This window comes from Myxocyprinus asiaticus, chromosome 2 (assembly GCF_019703515.2).
Source record: "Myxocyprinus asiaticus isolate MX2 ecotype Aquarium Trade chromosome 2, UBuf_Myxa_2, whole genome shotgun sequence".
NCBI classification, from domain to species: domain Eukaryota; kingdom Metazoa; phylum Chordata; class Actinopteri; order Cypriniformes; family Catostomidae; genus Myxocyprinus; species Myxocyprinus asiaticus.
Window position 1 is genome coordinate 2,722,499 of NC_059345.1, and position 20,094 is coordinate 2,742,592.

The 20,094-nt window shown below is 40.2% G+C and overlaps 1 protein-coding gene across 1 annotated transcript; it reads left to right on the forward strand.

Moving 5' to 3' along the window:
• The first annotated feature begins 13,534 nt into the window (after positions 1-13,534).
• Positions 13,535-16,869, forward strand: LOC127411335 (C-type mannose receptor 2-like). Its single transcript, XM_051646853.1, has 7 exons — positions 13,535-13,563; positions 13,736-13,818; positions 13,897-14,280; positions 15,238-15,588; positions 15,723-15,948; positions 15,992-16,122; positions 16,508-16,869. Exons 2-7 carry the CDS (start codon positions 13,782-13,784, stop codon positions 16,516-16,518), a joined length of 1,140 nt encoding a protein of 379 aa, XP_051502813.1. The 5' UTR covers positions 13,535-13,563; positions 13,736-13,781; the 3' UTR covers positions 16,519-16,869.
• Positions 16,870-20,094: the final 3,225 nt, after the last annotated feature.

Below are 20,094 nucleotides of genomic sequence, written 5' to 3' on the forward strand. Positions count from 1 at the left end.
GCCAGTAGTAAGGACTGTAAAGAGATGGAACAATGAAGCAGAGTGGGAACTACAAGCCTGCTTCGATTGCATGGATTGGATTGTTTTTGAGGCTGCAGCCACAGACCTGGATGAGCTCACAGATACTGTTACATCATATATCAGTTTCTGTGAGGATATGTACATTCCTACTAGGACTTATTTAAAGTTCAACAATGACAAACCATGGTTTACAGCAGAGCTCAGGCAGCTTCGTCAGGCCAAAGAGGATGCTTACAGGGGTGGGGATAAAGTCTTGTACAATCAGGCCAGGAACACACTGAACAGGGAAATCAGAGTGGCTAAAAGAAGATACTCTGAGAAGCTGAAAAACAAGTTTTCAGCTAACGACCCTCCATCAGTGTGGAGTGGCATGAAACAACTCACAAATTACAGGACTCCTACCCCCAACCATGTAGGGAACCAACAACTGGCTGATGACCTGAATGTGTTCTACTGCAGATTTGAAAGGCCCAATCTCACACCCCACACCAACTCTGACCTTCACTTCACACAAACACCAACCCCCTCCTCCCCCCTCCTGCTACTCAACCTGCACTTAAGATCTGTGAAGATGATGTGAGCCACATCATTCGGAAACAAAAGACGAGGAAGGCTTCAGGCCTAGATGGCGTCTCACCAGCGTGTCTTCGATCCTGTGCTAACCAGCTGGCCCTCATCTTCACACAGATCTTCAATAGATCACTGGAGCAGTGTGAAGTCCAATGCTGCTTTAAATGCTCATTCATTATTCCTGTCCCAAAGAAACCAAAAATCACAGGACTTAATGACTACAGACCTATCGCCCTGACGTCTGTGGTCATGAAATCATATGAGAGACTGGTGTTGGCCCACATGAAGAACATCACTGGACTCTTTCTAGATCCCCTTCAATTTGCTTATCGAGCACACAGGTCTGTGGATGATGCAGTCAACATAGGATTGCATCATATCCTGCAACATCTGGACAGACCAGGAACATATGCAAGGATACATTTTGTGGACTTCAGTTCGGCTTTCAACATCATCATCCCAGCTATACTCCAGAATAAATTACACCAACTCTCTGTTCCCATGTCTATCTGTCAGTGGGTTACCAGCTTTCTGACGGACAGGCAGCAGCTTGTGAGACAGGGGAAACTCACTTCTAGCACCTGTACAATCAGCACTGGTGCCCCCCAGGGATGTGTGCTCTCCCCACTACTCTTCTCCCTCTACACCAATGACTGCATCGCCAAGGACCCCTCTGTCAAGCTCCTGAAGTTTGCAGATGACACTACTGTCATCGGCCTCATCCGAGGTGATGATGAGTCTGCATACAGAAGGGAGGTCGAACAGCTGGCTGTCTGGTGCAGTCAAAACAACCTTGAGCTGAACACAATCAAAACGGTGGAGATCATTGTGAACTTTAGGAGAAACACCCCAACACTGACCCCCCTCACCATTCTAAACAGGACTGTGGCAGCAGTGGACTACCATCTCACAGGATCTGAAGTGGGAGACCCACATTGACTCCATTGTGAAAAAGGCCCAGCAGAGGTTGTACTTCTTTCGCCAGCTGAGGAAATTCAACCTGCCACAGGCGCTGCTGATATAGTTTTACTCAGCAGTCATTGAGTCTGTCCTCTGCACTTCAATAACTGTCTGGTTTGGTTCAGCTACGAAATCAGACATCAGAAGACTACAAAGGACAGTTCGGACTGCTGAGAAGATTATTGGTTGCCCCCTGCACCCCCTTCAAGAAATATACACTTCCAGAGTGAGGAAAAAGGCTGGAAAAATCACTCTGGACCCCACTCACCCTGCCCACTACCTTTTTGAACTGTTGCCTTCTGGCCAACGCTTTAGAGCACTGAGCACCAAAACCGTCAGGCGCAGGAACAGTTTTTTTTTCCCTCAGGCTATCCACCTCATGAACAGTTAAATTGCCCCATTGAGCAATAACTATGTGCAATACACAGTTTAGTCTTTCTTATATTTATCCAACACATCCAGCATCTTCTGCCATTTCATTCCTCTGAGAGAAAAAAAAAAATAAAAAAAAATTGCACTGTACATAACAGATTTGTATTAGATTTGCACTACCCATGTGTATGTGTGAATGTGTGTGACTGTACGTATGTGTATAATTATTTTTTATTTTTTATTATTATCTATGTCTTGCTGCACACTGGAAGCTCCTGTCACCAAGACAAATTCCTTGTATGTGTAAGCATACATGGAAATAAAGCTGATTCTGATTGATTGTTAGATTGTTAGTTGAGATTGTTAGTTGACTGATTGTTAGTTGAGATTGTTAGCTGACTGATTGTTAGTTGACTAATTGTTGAGATTGTTAGTTGACTGATTGTTAGATTATTAGTTGAGTTTGTTAGTTGACTAATTGTTAGATTTTTAGTTGAGATTGTTAGTTGACTGATTGTTAGATTGTTAGTTGACATTGTTAGATTGTTAGTTAAGATTGTTAGTTGACTGATTATTAGTTGAGATTGTTTGATTATTCATTGAGATTGTTAGTTGACTGACTGTTAGATTGTTAGTTGAGATTGTTAGCTGACTGATTGTTAGATTGTTAGTTGACTAATTGTTGAGATTGTTAGTTGACTGATTGTTAGTTGACTAATTGTTGAGATTGTTAGTTGACTGATTGTTAGTTGACTGATTGTTAGATTGCTAGTTGAGATTGTTAGATTGCTAGTTGACTGATTGTTAGTTGACTAATTGTTGAGATTGTTAGTTGACTGATTATTAGTTGAGATTGTTTGATTATTAATTGAGATTGTGAGTTGACTGACTGTTAGATTGTTAGTTGAGATTGTTAGATTGTTAGTTGACTGATTGTTAGTTGACTAAATGTTAGATTTTTAGTTGAGATTGTTAGTTGACTGATTGTTAGATTGTTAGTTGAGATTGTTAGCTGACTGATTGTTAGATTTTTAGTTAAGATTGTTAGCTGACTGATTGTTAGATTGTTAGTTGACTGATTGTTAGATTGTTAGTTGACTGATTGTTAGATTGTTAGTTGAGATTGTTAGCTGACTGATTGTTTGATTATTAATTGAGATTGTTAGTTGACTGACTGTTAGATTGTTAGTTGACTGATTGTTAGGTGACTGATTGTCAGATTGTTAGTTGAGATTGTTAGATTGTAAATTAAGATTGTTAGTTGACTGATTGTTAGATTATTAATTGAGATTGTTAGTTGACTGATTGTTAGATTATTAATTGAGATTGTTAGTTGACTAACTGTTAGTTTGTTTGTTGACTGATTGTTAGATTGTTAGTTTAGATTGTTAGTTGAGATTGTTAATGCTGTTAAAGTTGAACCGTCAAGTTTCATGTTGGCGCAGCATTTCATCCAAAAGAAAAAAAAAGAAGTTTTATCTTTACAAAAAAAAAAAAAAAAAAAAAGGATAAAAGAGCTTGGACCGGATCGACCCAATTTCAAATTCAGAAATAACAACCTCATTTGTTTTTTCCCCACAATTTGTCTTTTTGATGTAGTATTGTTAGCTTCATCTGTCCTTCAGCAAGGTATTTTTTATTATTCTGGTTGCACTGCACTTTATAGGTGTGAAGATGAGGAATATCAATATTTTCTCATAACATTTGGTTCCAAAATGTGTATAAGCTTGTACCAAAAAACATTCTAAAATGCTGTAACACAGTTTGTCCTGAAGATGGCAGCCAAGGCTCTATAAATGCCCTCAGAGTTAGCTGGTTGATAATATTAAATGTTGCAGGTGAAATTGACATTTTGTCATCACTACATAATTTTTACATTTTTATCTTTCTCTCTGTGATACCATACTGGGACACACCAAGGAACGGTCCTCCTTCACAAACCACAATGTTAGTGCCACCCTGCTTCAAGGGGACAGGTTTAAACAGTACAAGATGGCATTTCCTGAAGATGCACTGAGCAACACCTTGAAGGCCTGTCCAGTGCTCAGTGGAAGTAAGCTGTTGCGGTGCTGTGGACCTACTCCAGCTATTTATGGAGAACAATCTTGAAGAAGTCTTTTCAGAGACTATCACTCTCCTAAAGATCATCATCACCACACCCATGACCACAGCGGAAGCTGAGAGGTGTTTCTCAACCTTGAAAAGAATTAAGACTTTTCTGAGAAACAACATGACCCAGGAGAGGCTGAATGCATTGTCCATGCTGTCAATGGAACACAGACTAGTGACTGAGATGACTGACTTTAACCAGAAAGTCATTGAAATATTTGCAGGCCAGAATGAGTGGAGGGCAAAATGTATGTTCATGTAGTGCTACTGGCCAGTTTTTAGGCAACATTACAGTGTGTTGTTTAATTTTTTTGGTTTATTTTGTTTGTTATAACAGGCCATTAAAATGTCTTAATACACATTAAATTGATTTAGCCAAAAAATAAGGTTTGGGCATTAAAAAGTCTTAAATATGATGCACTGCACAGGCATTAAGTATTTTCCTTTGAGTTTTTAAAATGTACATTCCAACTGATAATTTGATTGATTTACATTTAATTAAGTTCTTTAAATGTGATTACTTTCTAAGGTTTCATAATTGTTGGTGCTTTTAAATGGGTTAAATATTGCTTTAAGTAGGTTTGGTGGTGTTCACTCTTTATTACTGATAATAAACCCACATTAAGCTCAAATTCACTGATTAGTGGTACCTTATTACATGCTTTAACAGTCAAATTTTAAATTTTTAGCTAAGCAATGATGATACATGGTTATATTGCCTGTCAAATGGCTATTTAACAATTACATTTTCAGTTTGCACCCCCCAAACATTTTTAGCACCAGCCGCCACTGTTAATGACTCAGTATTGCTGTCTCTGTGTTGAAATTCAAATGTATTTCAATGTAAGCATGAAGAGATATAATTTTATATTGTTAAACCACAACCAGGCCTTCAACAGTGCTTTAATAGTGATTATTTGATAGTCCCATTGAATTAATCACAGATACATTATCAGGATTCTGTAAGACTTTTAGAAAACCAAATTATAATACAATAGTTTGTTTATAGTAGTCTGACACTAGTCATCATAGTTACCAAACACATCAAGCAAAATAATTTAAAAAAGTTAAAAAACATATACATATTTATGTATCGCAGCATCAGGACCTGCACCAGCCGACTTCATGACAGCTTCTTCCCCCAAGCAATCAGACTTTTGAACTCTTGATCTCTCACGATCAATATACATCAGCACTGCACTTTATTAATCATATTATCTCACACCAGACTGTCATAAATTATATTATTATTATATTATATTCTCTCTTAACAACACACTGGCAACTGACTATCAACCGACAGCCTAAATGTCAATACAGTACAATACAACCTACTGTATATTTGATATATACTATTTATACTATTTTTATTGTATAATGTGTATTCTATATTGTGTGGATTGTATACTGTACATTGTATATTATTATTATGTTGTGTAATTATGTGTATATTAGATATGTAAATTGTGTTGTGTAAATCTGATGTTTATTGTAAATTGGTATATGTCTCATCACTGTCACGACTGCTATGTTGATCGGAACTGCACCCAAGAATTTCACACACCATTGCACTTGTGTATATGGCTGTGTGACAATAAAAGTGATTTGATTTGATTAGATTATTTTAAATAGAAAAGGAATGATTGAAATGTGATTGTTATTTATGTATGCAACTGCTTTATTAATAGTTCTCTTTCTCTCTTTTTATGATGTCAATCTTAAAAGATTTACAAGAAGATTTTCACCAGGAATTACACACACACTCACAAATCTTAATGATTATTTTGGGATATGTTTCCAGTAAAAAATATCTTAATATTTTTAAAACAAGAGAAATTTAATTGAAAAGCAAAATGACATAAGATATTTGTCTTATTTTCAGATAAATCTAAAAATACTAGGTAGGGTTTCTGCTTAAAACAAGAAACTAACTGAACAAGAAAGTATTTGGGGTGAAAGGAAAAAAAAAATGATTCAAAGAGAAAACAGTTTTGTTTCCCAAACTATTGTTTATTATTGTTATTTATTTATTTTTCATTTTGTTAGATTTATCTGAAAACAAGACTTAATAGCCATTCTGCTCTCAAGTGACTTTTTTTTCTTTTTTTTTTCTTTCTTTCTTGTTTTAAGGATGTTTTGATATTTTTGCCACAAAAATACTTAGTTATTTTTATTTTATTTTTTTTGTGAGGGCTTTAAAGTAACAACTTCAGCATTAAGGCTCAGCACTGCTGTGATGAAACGTCTCTCGTCCAGTCAGATTCGAGGACCGGAACTAACTGTTGTATGTTTTTATATAATCACAAGAATAACATTTGTTCCTTCTTGTTTTGCAACCAACCAAGGATTTCAGATTAAAGTAGAATGAGCATTGTCAAACAAACATACATGTTTAAACAAATAAACTGAGAATAACCTTGCAAGAAAACAACTCATAACAGATCAGAATTGACCTGCAATAATTGACCGGACTGAAGATGAAGTGGTACTTACTTCATTAATGTCTGTGTTCTTTCAAGCATATCAGTTTTTACACTCTATATGCATGTATCATACCATTTCATGTGTGAACTGTTATGCAGCATTGCTTGCAATGTGAGGGTGTTTATTCAAATGGAAGTGCTGTGTATGAAAAGAACCAGTAATTGAGCTCATCCAGATAGGTGAGATTCTTCCTGTTTTTTTTTTGTTGTTTTTGTTCCGGACATGGAAATCATTACAACGAGCAGAGATTTGCATGTCTGGAGCAAGAAAAAAAAATAAAAAAATAAAAACAGTGGCAGAAAACGTCATGGTTACTTGCGTAACCTCTATTCCCTGATGGAGGGAACGAGATGTTGTGTCGATGTAGTGACACTAGGGGTCACTCTTGGGAGCCCGAGACACCTCTGGTCTTTGATAAAAGGCCAATGAAAATTGGCGAGTGTTATTTGCATGCCACTCCCCTGGACATTCAGGTATAAAAGGAGCTGGTATGCAACCACTCATTCAGGTTTTATGCTGAGGAGCCGAGACAAGGTCCGGCCATTTCAGCGGGTAGTTCAGCATTGTGGCAGGAGGGACACAACGTCTCGTTCCCTCCATCAGGGAATGGAGGTTACGCAAGTAACCATGACGTTCCCTATCTGTCACTCACTCGACGTTGTGTCGATGTAGTGACACTAGGGGTCCCTATACAAAATGCCGCAACTGGCTGAACTGTGTTACACGAACTGGCGGTGTGTGACGGGCAGACAACTGTGTGCCTCGTAGCCAGTGCACCAGGCCAACACGTAACCTCCCCCAACGACCCTTTGGGGACAAGTCAACTACCCAAAAGATAGAGACAGGCTAACTCAGTCGTGGCCTCTTTTCCTCTTCTTTTTTTCCACTCCCTGAAAAACAAGGGGGATTATTCGACTGGGCCACCAGGTCTAGTCGGGAGGTGTCCCTCCCAAGGGGAGGACACCGTGGAGACCACACCTTGCCCAAAGAGAATGGGATATATTTAAGTGGAAAATACGTCACATGGTCTTGCCGACCATGTGGAAAAATCTCATGGTAGATTCTACCCAACGGGGGAGGAGTTACTACAAACATGGAGACTGTGGCAGAGGGGGCTCTCTGGAAGGAAGATGCAGTTTGCCAACAGGGAAACGAAGTAGCAGAAGATATATATTGCATGGGGTTACCTTACAGGGAACCGCCACATGTGGAGCACCTACCCCAGAACAGGGCTCTTAGTTAGCACGTGTACTGGGCCGGCAGCGAGTCTCTCCGAAAACTCGACTGCCACAGGGCTCGGAGGAAGTCAACCAGGGAACATAGTTTGTGAACACTTCTGGGAATTATTGGCACACATCTTCAGCTCAGAGGAGGTGAAAGGCACTATGTGCAAGCCATACACCCGGCCGGCTATCCCGGGCTTATCCGCTTGTATTGCGTGCCACTACCTGGGATGAAACCGGTTCCACTCGGAGGTTGTAGAACCTTGCAAAGGTGTTGGGTGTTTCCCAGCCCACTGCTCTGCAAATGTCTGTTAGAGAGGCACCCCTGGCCAGGGCCCAGTAGGCCACTACACCCCTGGTAGAATGGGCTCGTAGCCCTACTGGGGGCGGCACATCCTGGGTGTGACATGCCATAGCTATGGCATCAATGAGCCAGTGGGCGATCCTCTGCTTGGAGACAGCGCTTCCTTTCCACTGTGCACCAAAGCAGACAAAGAGCTGCTCAGAGATCCTAAAGCTCTGCGTACGATCCAATAGATGCGTAAAGCGCACACCGGACACAGTAATGACAGGGCTGGGTCTGCCTCCTCCTGGTGCAGTGCTTGCAGGTTCACCACCTGGTCCCTAAAAGGGGTCTTGGGAACCTTGGGCACATAGCCCGGTCGGGGTCTCAAGATCACATGAGAGTAGCCCGGACTGAACTCCATGCACGTTTCGCTGACTTGCAGGTCTCCTACCCTCTTGATGGAAGTGAGCACAGTCTGGAGGGCAGTCTACAAAGAGAGTGCCTTAAGCTCAGCTGACTGCAAAGGCTTAAAGGGGGCTCTCTGTAGACCCTGAAGAACTACAGAGAGTTCCAATGAGGGAATGAGGTGCGGTCTGGAGGGGTTCAGCCTCCTGGTGCCTCTCAGGAACCTGATGATCAGGTCGTGCTTCCCTAAGGACTTACCATCCACTGTGTCGTGGTGTGCTGCTATAGCAGCAATGTACACCTTAAAGGTGGAAGGGGACAGCCTCCCTTCCAACCTCTCCTGCAGGAAGTAAAGCACCGATCCGACTGCGCATCTCTGGGGGTCTTCCCGTTGGGAAGAACACCACTTAGCGAACAGACGCCACTTAAAGGCATACAGGCGCTTTGTAGAGGGTGCCCTAGCCTGAGTGATCGTGTCTACCACCGCAGGTAGGTGCCAGATGGTGCCCCATCCCTGAGAAAGAAGGTCCTTCCTCAGGGGAATTTGCCTGGGGGGGGGAGGGTTGGGGCTGTCATGAGGAGCGTGAGGTCCGAGAACCACGTCTGGGTGGGCCAGTAGGGTGCTACTAGGATAACCTGCTCCTCATCCTCCCTGACCTTGTGTCTGTGCATCGACACAACGTCGAGTGAGTGACAGATAGGGAACACACACACACAGAGAAAAAAAGAAGCTTAAAACTTAAATAAATAAATAAATACACAAAATAGTCAGCCATTTCAGAAATGACTGATTTACAGTTTTTGTTTTTATTTTTTAAAATTTTATGAACAATTATGACTGAACATTATTTAATCATCCATCCATCATCTATCTATCTATCTATCTATCTATCTATATACACTATATTGCCAAAAGTATTCGCTCATCTGCCTTTAGACGCATATGAACTTAAGTGACATCCCATTCTTAATCCATAGGGTTTAATATGACGTCGGCCCACCCTTTGCAGCTATAACAGCTTCAACTCTTCTGGGAAGGCTTTCCACAAGGTTTAGGAGTGTGTTTATGGGAATTTTTGACCATTCTTCCAGAAGCGCATTTGTGAGGTCAGACACTGATGTTGGACGAGAAGGCATGGTTCGCAGTCTTCGCTCTAATTCATCCCAAAGGTGCTCTATCGGGTTGAGGTCAGGACTCTGTGCAGGCCAGTCAAGTTCTTCCACACCAAACTCGCTCATCCATGTCTTTATGGACCTTGCTTTGTGCACTGGTGCGCAGTCATGTTGGAACAAGAAGGGGCCATCCCCAAACTGTTCCCACAAAGTTGGGAGCATGGAATTGTCCAAAATCTCTTGGTATGCTGAATCATTCAGAGTTCCTTTCACTGGAACTAAGGGGCCAAGCCCAGCTCCTGAAAAACAACCCCATACCATAATCCCCCCTCCACCAAACTTCACAGTTGGCACAATGGAGTCAGACAAGTACCATTCTCCTGGCAACTGCCAAACCCAGACTCATCCATCAGATTGTCAGATGGAGAAGCGTGATTCGTCACTCCAGAGAATGCGTCTCCACTGCTCTAGAGTCCAGTGGCGGCGTGCTTTACACCACTGCATCCGACGCTTTGCATTGCACTTGGTGATGTATGGCTTGGATGCAGCTGCTCGGCCATGGAAACCCATTCCATGAAGCTCTCTACGCACTGTTCTTGAGCTAATCTGAAGGCCACATGAACTTTGGAGGTCTGTAGCGATTGACTCTGCAGAAAGTTGGCGACCTCTGCGCACTATGCGCCTCAGCATCCGCTGACCCCGCTCTGTCATTTTACGTGGCCTACCACTTCGTGGCTGAGTTGCTGTCATTCCCAATCGCTTCCACTTTGTTATAATACCACTGACAGTTGACTGTGGAATATTTAGTAGCGAGGAAATTTCACGACTGGACTTGTTGCACAGGTGGCATCCTATCACAGTACCACGCTGGAATTCACTGAGCTCCTGAGAGTGGCCCATTCTTTCACAAATGTTTGTAGAAGCAGTCTGCATGCCTAGGTGCTTCATTTTATACACCTGTGGCCATGGAAGTGATTAGAACACCTGAATTCAATTATTTGGATGGGTGAGCGAATACTTTTGGCAATAGAGTATGATATATATATATATATATATATATATATATATATATATATATATATGTCTGTCTATCTATCTTCTATAACTATTCTCATTATTAGTGTTTTTATAAATCAATAAACTATTTCAAGAATTATTTATTTATTTTTTTCAGTAAAAACTGTTAGTTATTCCACAGTTACCAAACTGCCTGAGAGGAACACATTGAACTTGAAACTATATATATATATATATATATATATATATATATATATATATATATATATATATATATATATATACAGGTGCATCTCAATAAATTAGAATGTCGTGGAAAAGTTCATTTATTTCAGTAATTCAACTCAAATTGTGAAACTCGTGTATTAAATAAATTCAATGCACACAGACTGAAGTAGTTTAAGTCTTTGGTTCTTTTAATTGTGATGATTTTGGCTCACATTTAACAAAAACCCACCAATTCACTATCTCAAAAAATTAGAATATGGTGACATGCCAATCAGCTAATCAACTCAAAACACCTGCAAAAGTTTCATGAGCCTTCAAAATGGTCTATCAGTTTGGTTCACTAGGCTACACAATCATGGGGAAGACTGCTGATCTGACAGTTGTCCAGAAGACATTCATTGACACCCTTCACAAGGAGGGTAAGCCACAAACATTCATTGCCAAAGAAGCTGGCTGTTCACAGAGTGCTGTATCCAAGCATGTTAACAGAAAGTTGAGTGGAAGGAAAAAGTGTGGAAGAAAAAGATGCACAACCAACCGAGAGAACCGCAGCCTTATGATTGTCAAGCAAAATCGATTCAAGAATTTGGGTGAACTTCACAAGGAATGGACTGAGGCTGGGGTCAAGGCATCAAGAGCCACCACACATATATACAGTATACACTGATGAGCCAAAACATTATGAACACCTTCCTAATATGCTGTTGGTCCTATGCGTGCCGCCAAAACAGCACCGACCCACCAAGGCATGGACTCTATAAGACCCCTGAAGGTGTCCTGTGGTAACTGGCACAAGATATCTAGCAGCTGATCCTTCAAATCCTGTAAGTTGCGAGGTGGAACTGCCGTGGATCGGGCTTGTTGGTCCAGCACATCCCACAGATGCTCAATCGGATTTAGATCTTGGGAATTTGGAGGCCAGGGCAACACCTTGAACTCTTCATCATGTTCCTCAAACCATTCCCGAACAATGTGTGCAGTGTGGCAAGGCGAATTATCCTGCAGAAAGAGGCCGCTGCCATCAGGGAATACTGTTGGCATGAAGGGTGTACCTGATATGCAGTGATGTTTAGGTTGGTGGCATGTGTCAAATTGACATCCACATGAATGGCTGGACCTAGGGTTTCCCAGAAGAACATCGCCCAGAGCATCACACTCCCTCCACTGGCTTTTTGTCTTCCCACAGTGCATCCTGGTGCCATCACTTCCCCAGGTAAATGGCGCACACATACACGGCTGTCCACGTAATGTAAAAGAAAATGGGACTCATCGGACCAGGCAACCTTCTTCCACTGCTCCAAGGTCCAGTTCCGATGCTCATGTGTCCATTGTAGGTGCTTTCGATGGTGGACAGGGGTCATCATGGGCACTCTGATCAGTGTGTGGCTAAGCAGCCACATACGCAGCAGGGTGCGATGCACTGTGTTTTGTGACACATTCCTCCCATAACCATCATTAACATTTTCTGTGACTTGTGCCACAGTAGACCTTCTGCTGGTTTGAACCAGACGGATAGCCTTCGTTGCCCTCATGCATCGATAAGCCTTTGTGGTTTGTCCCTCCTCTGACCACTGTCGGTAGGTACTCACCACTGCTGACCGGGAGCACCCCACAAGCCTTGACACTTCAGAAATGCTCTGACCCAGTCATCTGGCCATAACAATTTGATCCTTGTCAAAGTCGTTCAGGTCTTTACTCCTGACCATTTCTCCTGCATTCAACATGCTGACTATACGAACTGATTGTCCGCTTACTATCTAATCTACCCAGACCTTGACATGTGGCGTTGTTAGGAGATAATCAACACTATACGCTTCACCTGTGAGTGGTCATAATGTTTTGGCTCATCAGTGTATACAGTATATATATATATATATATATATATATATATATATATATATATATATATATATATATATATATATATTTATTTATTTATTTTTTTTTTACTTTTTCCATAAAAAATATTCTCCCTAGGGAATTAGTGTGTGAGTGCAAACAACATAAAATGTAGTAATGATCCTCAGCACCAGCCTCCTCCTCTTGAAAGACACGCAACACAACCTACACAAACAACAAAACAAAATGAGTTTAGATTTTGATAGTCGAAAAGATGCATAGATGTAGATGTAAATGAAAATGTAAACACCAGAGACATATACACATATCACACATACTGAAATTAAAATGTGTTTTTTCATTTAGCTTCACTAATTATAAAGTTGTGACAGTGCTGTGAAAATTATGGCCTTTTGTCAACACATACAGATATTAGATTGACATTTTACCATTGTCGATATATAAAAAGCAGTATAATTTAACAAATAACACTTCAAATGAACATTATGTAATAATACAACATCAATTACCTGAAATTAAAATCAGCTCCACTGATTAGCAGAATAAACTACAATAGAAGAATGTTATTAGTCACACAGGACTGTTTTAAACGAACCAGTGAAGGCAATAAGGTGATTAAAAATGGTTCTGGTATCAACATATGTATAGGTGAATATAGTTCATGGGGTGTACTTACTTTTTTTACAGCCTTGTATTCTGAGGAAATATTAAAGGCTACGTCATAACCACTGAGAGCAAATGTAATCGAAATACAGCCAGCAGATAAACAAATGAGTGGAAACCGTCAGTTTTATTTCACTAGAATATGCAAAATAAAGTGGTGGAGTTCATGAAGAGAGAAGGATAAAAGCAAAGATTTAAATAAAATATTTGTTTGTGGTGTGAAGCCAAGACGACAGTTTGGAGAGAGACCAGGTAAGATGTCACATTCCTTATCAGCATTTTTGTTGTACTAAGTGGTTCATCATTACATTACATTTCTTTCTTTTTTTTTTTTCCTTTTTTCTTTTTTCTTTTTTTTTTTGTTCTTTTTTTTTTGTGGCAATGCTGTAAAATAAACATGTAATAATGCTATAATTTTCTACAGCTGCTGTCAGTCATTTTACAGTTTTTGACACTTGTTCATCTCAGAAATGAACCGATCAATATGTAGGATTCTTCATCTAAGCTGTGAGTACGAGCATGTATCTACATGTTTTTATCTATGTGTGCAAGAAATATTGTCATTAGTACTGTTTTCTTTCACAGTTCTCTGCTCCTTATCTGCATGTGTTCAGCGTCAGTATCGTTATGTGAACGTGAAACTGAACTGGACTGAAGCTCAGAGTTACTGCAGACAGAAATATACTGATCTGGCCACCTTTGACAACATAAACAGCATAGAAGAACTTATAAAGAGTTTAAAAAGTATTGGCATTAAGGATGATTGGATTTGGATTGGGCTGCATAGGACAGATAATTTCAAATGGAAGTGGTCTTTGGGTGACCCTGCGTTCTACACAAACAGTAACTCACAATATCAGAATTGGGGACCAGGACAACCAGTGGGAAATGAAAGCTGCACCTTTATGAAGAATGGGAAATGGTATAATGGTGTATCCACCGCTCTCAAATCTTTCGTCTGCTATAATGGTGAGCAAAATATTGTATCGAATATTGTATTGTATTGTATAGAAGTTTACTTCAGGGGCATTTTTAGGATTTGAAAACATGAGGTAATACTTCCACTTAATACATGGGCAGTTCTGAACAAATCATTCAGGGTTAGACTAATCATTCATGGCTCAAGCACCGAATATTTTGCCCTAGCGACACCACTCTGAGTGAAGATAATCTAACCACAGATCACTAATTGTAGCAACTTTTCTGCAAACACCGATAAGAGCTGTAGGATTTGGTTTGGTTTTTATTTCCAATTTGTTCATCCAATTTAGTTCCATTTTCGTTTTGTTTTCTTCGTTGTTGTTTATATATATATATATATATATATATATATATATATGTGTGTGTGTGTGTGTGTGTGTGTGTGAATCTGTTTAGTTTTTCAGTACATTTAGTTTTTAATTTTAGTATTTATATATTAAGGTATAGATGGTGGAGAACAGGCATTTGAGTAATGTGGGTTGTGCAGCAGAAATCTCTAATCCAATATCCAATTTGTATATGCCTTATTTAATGCGCTGTGGGTGTTGAAGTAAAACAACTCTGAAAGCTGAACTAAAATTCAAACACAACTTTTTCACAGTTCCAAAATAAATAATAAATTACAGATTGACAGCATATGACAGAATGAGTGAAAAGACTGTGTGTGTGTGTGTGTGTGTGTGTGTGTGTGTGTGTGTGTGTGTGTGTAGTGGCGGTTATATATATATTAATAATAATAATAATTTAAGGTTATTTTAATTTAATTTTAGTTAATTTCAGAGCCATGGAAATGTATTTTATTGATTAACATCTGTTGAATTATTGAAAAATCCCCTTCATGTTGTGGCTGCCTCACCACCTGTGCAATAATTTTCAATAATTTTGTGGTCTGTTGTAGATTATTCCATAGTTGCATTAACAATTTTGAATCATTTTCTTTAATAGACAGCAGCAAAAGACACATCTTAGTAAATCGGTCAATGAATTGGAGAGATGCTCAGAGTTTCTGCAGAGAGAATCACACTGATCTGGTCACTGTGAGAAACCAGACTGAGAATCTGCAGATTGAGAAGATCATGAATGATATTCAGATATCTGAAGTCTGGATCGGACTGTTCAGAGACTCATTTGAGTGGTCAGATCAAAGTAAATCATCATTCAGAAACTGGCAACTTGAAGAACCTAATAATGGTGGTGGTGCTGAAAACTGTACAGTGGTTTGGGTTGAAGAGAATGGCCAGGCACAATGGTATGATGATCCTTGTGGCATTAAATGTCCCTTTATCTGTCATGAAGGTGGGTAGATCCTCATAAAACACAGATAAGCCATAACCTCACAATATCAATGAGTCAAAATGTAAAAGTTTTGTGTACTTGTTGTTTTTGATTTGTCATCTTTAGTATTTTTCTTGTGGTTATTTTGTGATCAGATAAACTGTTTTTGATCAAAGAGAATGTGAGCTGGTCTGAAGCTCTGAGATACTGCAGAGAGAATTATGTGGACCTGGTCTCAGTCCATTCAGAGAAGATTCAGTATCGGGTGATGGAAGTGGCTAAACAGGCCTCTACTGCGGCCGTGTGGCTGGGTTTACACCACTACTGCAGCATGAACATGTGGTTCTGGGTGAGAGGGGAGATCGTGTGTCGACATGATCAGCGGAAGACACTGGGCGCCCAGCAGGACATGGCGACAGACCAGCCAGGCGGAGGGAGACTTGCAGACTGTGGAAGAAGAGAGAATGGGAGTAGCAGTTCAGTCTGGTGGAGATCAGCGCTGGATCAGCCTTCCTGAAACCCAGAGACTCAACTTCATCTGTACCAACTCGGAGGGTAAGAGAGTCATACTTGTGTATGTGTTTATGTATACTGAAATAAAAGGTTCTCCCTAAAATAAGAATTGTCATGTCATTCCAAAACCATGTGACTCAAAAAGAGACGTTCTGCTCATAAAATACAGTGAAAAGTAGTCCACGTGGGCTGTGCTGTGTTTTTTATTTTTTTTTTTTTTTTTTTTTGGAGCTTGAAAGCATCTGGTCACTGTAATTTGTCATTGTATGGGAAAAGAGCTGTGTGAACATTTTAAATTTCATGTAGGTTTGGAATGAAATGATGACAATGTTTTCCAGGGTGAACTATTCTTTTTTGTGTTTGTTGTTATTATTGTTAATTTGTTTCCACAAAATTAGTTAATTTGTGCTTCCTTGTCTTTTTTCAGATGAAATCTGAATCCTTTTGCTTCATCAGAAGAGGTAGTTTTTCTGTCAGATTTTTTCATAATTGAAATAATGTAAAAGTATGTGAGATAATAAATATGTTTTTTTATAATTTTAAATTAATTGTGTGCATATAGCTATTAGTTGTTTCTATGGTGGTTAAGGTAACCTAACCCTATCCCTGAACTGTATACATTTTCGTCTTCTCAGATCTGTGCCTGGCATCTTAAAACTTTTGGTTGTTTATCTTTTTTAAACATTTTTTCTAAGCACCTTCATATACTTTGTATTTCATTACAATTTATTTTTCTTCCTAATTTCACATATGTATTAATCTTTAAATCCAACAATTTATTTTTTTGCATATGTGCTTTTATTTCCTTGATCATTAAAAAATTATATATATATATATATATATATATACAGCAATTGTTTTATGGATAGTTAAACTACACACACTGTGGATAGTAATTGTCTTTAAATTGCAAACAGTTAAAAGTAAGGGAATAACAAACAATGAAATAAATCGAATGTAAAATGAGAGTATAGTGTTTGATTCAAGAGTATAATTCAGAAAATTATGATCACTGTATTCAACATGAAAACACCTACAAACATGTAAACATGTGTGCCTTTACATGGTACACTTGAAAACAAATCCACATATTAGTCACATGCACATGTTTTAGTACAATGGCAATGAAATATCTTAGAAAGACTAAGAAAATAAAAAGAGCACATGCACACAAACCTTCCTTCACCTTTTTAGTCTTGATAATGATAAAATTATTTTGAGTGTAACATGAAAGAACACTACCAGCTCTTAACATGAGGGAGAAAATAATAAAAAAAAATAAAATAAAATAAAATAAATAAAATAAAAAATAAAAAAAAAACGACAGAGGATTGATTTGAACATCAAAAGCTTCTATCACACAAAAAGCCACTAAATGCCATAAACCTTCTTGGTAGCATCAGGTTGTCTTAGTAGCATCAGGTTGCTCAATCACAGACAGGAACACAACAATTCAAAGGACACATGACAGAAATGCTGTAGACCACAATTAGTCTTGTGTGACTTTCACGTTCATGATTCCATAGTTATTAGCATACTGTTTCTATGTTATATGTATTACAAATATGCAAACTAAAGTAAACAAGTTTCAAGGTCTCTTACCTCTTTAAACACCAAATTAGGAACTATGTAATATCCCGGCAAGAGGAAGAACATAACATACATAAATCAGGTAAAATATTAACTATGCCAGTATGGGGGGGGGGGGGTTTGCCATAAGGTAAAATAAACTTTTTCATACAATGTTACAAATTGTTCATTATTACAGTTTTGAAAGCGCTATTTTTAACATACTGACCACACATTACTATTTTTTGATAATTTGAATCAGTTTGATCTGCACAGTTAGATTGCTAAAGAAGAAACATGGTCTGAATCAATAAAAAAGCACAGGCCTATCTGAGTGACTAAAGAGGCCTGTACATCTTTTGCATATTGAAATGTCACATATTGTCATATTATGCAAACACAGACATATGACAAATGTTTACATGACCTTGCATGCATTTCCAGTGTCAGACAGTGGTGATGATCTCATTATGTTATGCGTTGTACTTGCATGCATGACACTGTTCCGGACTGTGGTGGAGGGTGTGGTTGAGCGTTAGTGTGTGAATGGAGAGCGAAATCGGGAGTTGAGAACAGTAAAGACTGTCACCTGTTTATAATGAGTCTAACACCTGTTTCTTGTTCTAGTGAGGGTGCAGGAGAGTTTAAAAGGAAATCAGATACCAGAGAAGACAGAGAGAGACTGACACTCTTGTCCTTTGTGCGTTTGTATGTTGGAGTGCCCAAAAGACACATTAGTATGTGTGGCAGAAAGCCCAATTTACGTTGCCGCTGGAAGGCTGTTCTTTTGTATGAGTGTAAAATAAACTATACGTTGACTATACACCCGGTTCCTGCTTTCTCCTTATTCCGAACTGTTACATGGTTACACTTGTGCCGAAACCCGGGACACTGGAGAAAGTGCCGTTATGGAAGCCTCACCACTGGGCGAAGTCATCCGTGCCCTCGCCAGCATTCAAGAGCAACACCATCAGACTCTCCTCGCCCAGTAGCAGCATTTCCAAGAGCTCCTACAGGCCCAGGCCGAGGATCAACAAGCACTGCAGAGCCTGATAGCCCCAGGCAGGTCCTCAGCTGATTTCTCGGGGGCAGCAGCCCTACCCCCTCTTCTGTTGACCAAGATGGGGCCCCAGGATTAGCCGGAGGCCTTCTTTGGGCTCTTTAAGCAGGCTGCTACTGCCTCAGGCTGGCCAGAAGCCCAATGGGTGCTACATCTTTTACCGCTGCTCTCCGGGGAAGTCCAGCTCATGGCTCAGCAGCTGCCGGCCAAATACCACATCTCTCTCTCTCTCTCTCTCTCTCTCTCTCTCTCTCTCTCTCTCTCATTTCCTGCCCCTTCCCCTCATCCTGTTCCCCCTCCCCAGAAACGGGGAATGTTCTATCCTACACCAGCTCCCAAGCTTCGGGGACTGCACCACTTGCCAGTCTCACCTGCCACCCATTGCCACAGGTGAGGGCATGAAGCTTGGGCCGGTCTGTTGTGGCTGTGGGGAGCCCGGGCATTTCTGGGACCAGTGCTCAGTGATGGAGGTGGGGACATTGGACCGGATCCCTGACGTACCTCAGGCCCCGATCGAGCTGGGACATACCGCATACCTGTGAGTATTAAGGGGGGTACATACCAGGCCTTGGTGGATTCAGGTTGCAGCCAAACTTCCATCCATCAATACCTGGTTCAAGACAAGGCTTTGGGTGCTAGTAAAGTGTGTGCATGGGGATATCCACGATTTTTATGGGTCAAAAGCATAGTGTTGAGGTGGCGGTCAGTTCCCGCCTCACCCATCCGCTGATTTTGGGCACGAATTGGCCAGCATTCTCCACTTTATTAAAGGAAATTTATGTGGATGGGTCCTGTAACAGAGCGTTTCAGTTTGGGATTTGTGATGCGCTGGCTGGGGAGGTGGATCCAGGGCCATCTACGTCTGCTCCACGTCAGGATGACGTAAGGGAGGGGGAAGTCTCATCTTCCCCAGCCCTTAGAGGATTCCCTGCCGGGGATTTCTCTCTGGAGCAGATGCAAGACGAAACCCTTAGGCATGCCTTTGACCAAGTGAGAGTGATTGATGGTCAACGTCTTCAGCCAGATATTGCACTCGCATATCTGTACTTTTCTATTATAAATGATCGGTTGTATCGAGTCACGCAGGACAATCAGACAAAAGAAGACACAACCAAGTTATTAATACTGAAGAGCTGTCAGGAAATGTAAGTGCAGCGAAGTTCTAGTGGGAAGACTAGCAGCTGTATATCATCACACCATTAGCTAGATAACTCCTAGCCAATCACATGTTAGGCATCACTTTATAAGTCTGCTCACAATCTATCACATTGCTGTTTCAGTGTGCTAACACGGCAATTCATCGACAGCTACTATGTCTGACGAAGACTTAGTTTCGCTCCATGATGAGCCAATACCTGCTCAGGATATTGATTTCATTCCATGCT

What these genes read in the sequence shown, in the direction of transcription:
- LOC127411335 (XM_051646853.1), top strand. Translation starts at nt 13,782, where the DNA reads ATGAACCGATCAATATGTAGGATTCTTCATCTAAGCT. An exon ending in ATCTTTCGTCTGCTATAATG is followed by an intron (nt 14,281 to 15,237) that starts GTGAGCAAAATA and finishes TTTCTTTAATAG; the next exon opens with ACAGCAGCAAAAGACACATC. An exon ending in TCCCTTTATCTGTCATGAAG is followed by an intron (nt 15,589 to 15,722) that starts GTGGGTAGATCC and finishes TTTTGTGATCAG; the next exon opens with ATAAACTGTTTTTGATCAAA.